Below are 4,944 nucleotides of genomic sequence, written 5' to 3'. Positions count from 1 at the left end.
GAAATAGAAAGGAAAGAAGAAAAAAATCATCCACAATCAGCAAAACTTGTTCCAAAGTATGAATTACAACATCAACTGAAATCAATGTCAGATATTACTGAAATAGAGCAAAGAGAAAAAATAAGTCAAACGGATTCATTATCTAATTTTGAGAATACTAATATTAATTCAAATACAACTACTCCAGAAAAAATAATCACAATGAAAACTTCAAGAATTTCTTCAAATAATGACCAAATTCCTATTCATAAACCTATTCCACAAAGAGATTATGAATTTATTCAAATTCATGAAAGAAATGAACCATATAAATATAAAAGCAGAATATATATGTTATTCTGGGGACTTTGTTTTTATTTTGGTCAACAAACAGAGGTTTTAGTCCAAATTATTTTAGTGTTGGACGAGTTAATTAATCAAAATGTTTTAAGTGCTGTATTCCCTATTATTGGGTTTGCCGTTATAGCACTTTCTATTAGACCTTATCCAACCAAATTCTTTTGGAATTTATTATCATTGTATAATGTATGTCTTATTCTTGTTAGATTATTCTTCCAATTACCAGGATTTTGTTTAACATCAGATAGATATGACCAACAGTATGATGTTATTTCATATACCACTAATATTTTTAACGAAAAAACAATGCAATGTGATGCAACACCGTTAACAAATAATCATATGTCTCCAGTTTATTTAATAGGAATTTATCCAGTACATCGATACATTGCATCAAGATTTATTTGGGATATTCTTTGTTTATTTGCAATATTAATACATTTATCATGTATGAGATCACGTGGGTATTGGAAACAACAATACTTATTAAGAAGACAATGGTCTAATTTGATTATTGAAAACTATAGAAGACAGTTAGTCAATAAAATTAAACCAAGAACATTTGGAGAATTAAAATTTGTTGTTGAGGCATTAGTAGATTTTGAAGCACCTGAAGGAGAAGAAGACTTTCTTTCATATAAAAAACATGATTTATTTGTTGTTGAAAATATGCAAGTTAATGGTGATTTATTTGTAACAAAAGGAGGAAAAATGGGACTTATTAATTGTGAAAATGTAACTATTTATGTTCAAAGTGGTAAAGTAGTAAATGGTCAAGTTTATAAAAAATCAAAAAAAGTACATAAAAAAACATTTGATAAAAAATATTGTGTAAACAAAGATAAAGTTTTAGATGGTATTGATGAATTTGAATGTGTCCATTATCATGAAATAGAAATGTTATCAGAAAAATCTCTTGAAATTAGTGAAAAAATGAGTTCAGACAAACTAAATAATTTCCTCAAAGATCGTGAAGAATATCTAAAAGAAAAAGAATTAAAAGGTGAAAATAAAAATTTACTTGATAAAGCTTTTAGTACAATATATAATCCTCTTAAATCATTCTTTAATTCTATTGTTAATGATCAATTTAAACAGGGAGCTGATTTTTATATACCATTATTTATTAGTGAAGCTCTTTGTTTCTTATTCCTTATTATTTTCCAGGGTACTTTTACTAATATTCAAGGTAGTTTTATTAAATTCTTTACAGATGATTATTTACCAATTACCTATGTTCTTGGATTGTTTTTACAATTTGTAATGATTCTTGCAGATCGTATTATTTATTTATGTAAATCTATTAAAGCTAAATTAGTTATGCAATATTTTTCATTACTTTTATATCATATTTTAATAGTTATTGTATATCCTTCATTTGTTGAAACTAAAACAAAAATAGTTAAAGCATGTCTCACTATATTTTATTTATTTAAAGTTGTTTATTGGACAATTTCTGGACTTCAAATAAGAGCTGGATATAATATATTATCATCAAAACGAATATTAATGATAAATTATTCATTCTATTCTCAAATGATCTTTCATACGTATTACACATTACCTTTTGTTTATGAAATTAGAACAATTCTTGATTGGTGCCTTTCAAAAACTTCAATGTTTTACAAACAATGGTTAAAAGTAGAAGATATTCATGCAGAACTATATATGAATCAATGTGATAGAGTAATAGAACGTAATAGAAATCATGTATATGGGCAACCAAGAGGAATTGTAGAAAGAATTACTTCTGGATTTATTATGGTTATTGTTCTTCTTGCAATTTTATGGTTCCCATTATTATTCATGTCATCTGCTGCTCCTAATTTTGCTCAACCAAAACCTACAAACGTTGAAGTAGTTTTGAGTTTTGTTGGTCAAGGAGAGTTATATAAACAACAACAATCAGTATTCAAAGAAATTACTAAAACTGAATGGAATGAATTACAAAAAGATCATTCTTCATTATCTCTTCTTTCTAGTGACAATATTTATTCAGGTCAATTATCATCTGATGCAATGACTTATTGGTTATTAACACCTCAAAAGAAAAAAGAATTAAATACAAATTTACTTGCTGATGAAACGTTAACATTAACATATGCAATTTCTATGTCTCGTGAATCATCTGCTGCATCAAACTCATTCAAATATAGTGGGTCTTATGAAATGAGTACTGAAGAGAAAAAAAAATTATCAACAATTCTAAATGGTGGGACTGATGATTTATATTTATCTATCATTCCTCAAATTTTGAAAATGCCAACACTAAAAGAGAAAGATGTCCTTGATGCTTTTGATAATGTAAATATTACTTTAAAACCAATTCTTCATTTCGATTCAACTACAAATTTATATTATTGGTCTTTTCAACAATGTGTACTTGTTGATAAACTTTGGAATTGTTCAGAAGGTATAAGACTTTTTATTGCATCCCCAAAAGTTCCAAATTCTGGTATTTTATCTGCTCTTAGTTCATTAGGTATTATCGGTCTTTATACTGTTGTTGTACTTGCACTTTATTCTCTAATCAAATCTGATTATGTAGGTCAGGCTCATACAATTATGTTTAAAAATCTTCCTAATTGTTTAGGATTGTTACAACTTTGTGATGATATTATTATTGCACGACAAGATGGTGATTTGCGTCTTGAAGAAGATTTAGTGAATGAATTAATTACAATCTATAGAACTCCTTCTCTCTTGTTTGAAAAAACTAAAGTCAAATAATTTATTTTCTTCTTTTGTCATATCTTTGTTTTAAACTTCCTTTTTTCAACAACCAATAAATAACTTTAATGTAATCTATTAAAAAGTTAAGCAATAGAAAGTGCAACTTCCATCATTTGTGTAAATTTGGTTTGTCTTTCTTCCGCTGAGAGAGCAGTCTCCTTAAAAGGACAATCAGAAATAGAACAAATAGTCAAAGCTTTCTTACCTGCTCTTGCAGCAGTAGCATACAACCCAGCTGCTTCCATTTCTACTGCAAGTACTCCCATCTTATCCCATTCTTTTAATGAATTTGCATCATCATAAAAACAATCACTAGAAAAAACATTCCCCACTGCATATTTAGCTCCAATCTTTTCAGCAGCTTCAACAGCTTTATGGACTAACTCATAATCAGCTATTGGGCAGAATGTTCCTGGAAGTTTATATTGTTGCATAAAATTACTGTTGTGACAAGCACCAGTTGCAATAACGATATCTCCAATATCTAACTTAGAATTGATAGCTCCAGCAGAACCAATTCTAATAATTCTTTTTACTCCATAGAAATTAAATAACTCATAGGCATAAATTCCAATAGACGGTATACCCATACCATGTGCTTGAATAGAAATCTTTTTTCCTTTATAATAGCCAGTATATCCTAAAGCCCCTCTTACTCCATTAACTTGAACAACATCAGTTAAATAAGTGTCTGCAACAAATTTACATCTTAATGGATCACCAGCTACCAATACTGTGTCAGCAAAATCACCTACATTAGCACTATTATGTGGAGTAGGAGTATTAGTCATTGCAAATATTGAATGATTCTAATTCTTCATATCGTATAAATATAACAAAATAAGAAACTTCTAGGGTTTTCTTTCTTATTTATTTTTTCTTTTACAATAGTTCTTCTTTTTTTGGCAATTTTTAAAAAAATTGATACGTGGAATTGTTCAGAAAAATCTTTGAATATTAGTTTTTATAGTTTAACGTACATAGAGGCTTTTGTAAATTATGAATATTCTCGATCTCTTTATCATTTCCTCAACCTTCTCTATGAAGTCTTTATCTTGATATCTACTATAATACACTTAACAAAGTTGTTCTTGGTTTGGTTCTATCATTTTGTCATTGAAACATGAAAACAGTGAGACAATTACAGATGGATTTGTTACAATAACAACACCTGTCTGTGAAGTGATTTCTCTAAATAAGAAAGCATTTTTATAAAAAGTAGAAATAGAATTTTGGAGATATCTAATAAAAGTATTATGGGAACACTTTCTTGAGATATTTTTAATGATCACTGTGTTCTTAACTTTATCCAATACATTTCCTTCGCTATCAAATTCAATTTGTTCTAGTTGTGCTTCAGTTTGATGTTCATTATAACTCTTTACATTGTCTTGTGCATAGTGTTGGATTAATTCAATTAGTTCAGAAGGAGGAATTATTACTGGTACTTCTCTTGGAATACCAAGAAGATTTGACACACATTGAAGAAAGATAAGTTTAGAAATGTTTGGTTTAGAAGTTTCTATCTTTATTTTTCTTCCATTGATTTCAATATCATTCAATTCTTTAAGAGCAACATCAGAACTTCTTGAATCAAAGTATTCAATAAACTTATGATATTTTCTTGATGGAGTTTCACGAATCTCTTTTATCTCTCCATATTTTGAAAAAAGTGTTTTAAGAGTTTCATCATCAGTTTGTTTGTTAATGTTAAAAATAACCAATGTACCATGATTTGGTCCTTCATTAATATCTATTGGTATTCCAAATACAATATGAAGTTGATGGCCTCGATAACAACGACCATTAAGATACTTTGCTGCACTTCTACTTGATCTAATATCATAAAATATAACAACAATAAAACCAAAT

At 28.1% G+C, this 4,944-nt stretch overlaps 2 protein-coding genes across 2 annotated transcripts in view; one reads left to right on the top strand and one right to left on the bottom strand.

The window, feature by feature from the left end:
• The window catches only part of EDI_172760 (uncharacterized protein), a gene marked incomplete at both ends in the record, with an annotated part of 7,378 nt that extends 4,309 nt beyond the window's left edge, over positions 1 to 3,069 (top strand). Inside the window, one exon of the mRNA XM_001734815.1 lies at positions 8 to 3,069. Within this exon, the coding sequence (XP_001734867.1) occupies positions 8 to 3,069 (3,062 nt within the window). The remainder of the gene's footprint in view (positions 1 to 7) is intronic.
• Positions 3,070 to 3,155: 86 nt separating this feature from the next.
• EDI_172750 (purine nucleoside phosphorylase deoD-type, putative) lies at positions 3,156 to 3,863 on the bottom strand (the record flags this gene model as incomplete). Its single annotated transcript, XM_001734814.1, has 1 exon — positions 3,156 to 3,863. The coding sequence occupies one exon, from the start codon at positions 3,861 to 3,863 to the stop codon at positions 3,156 to 3,158; it is 708 nt and encodes a 235-aa protein (XP_001734866.1).
• Between the last annotated feature and the right edge of the window lie 1,081 nt (positions 3,864 to 4,944).

The sequence above is a fragment of the Entamoeba dispar genome, genomic scaffold (assembly GCF_000209125.1).
Source record: "Entamoeba dispar SAW760 scf_1105229458661 genomic scaffold, whole genome shotgun sequence".
Classification (NCBI taxonomy): Eukaryota; Evosea; order Mastigamoebida; family Endamoebidae; genus Entamoeba; species Entamoeba dispar.
This window is presented reverse-complemented; position numbering and strand designations above follow the sequence as displayed.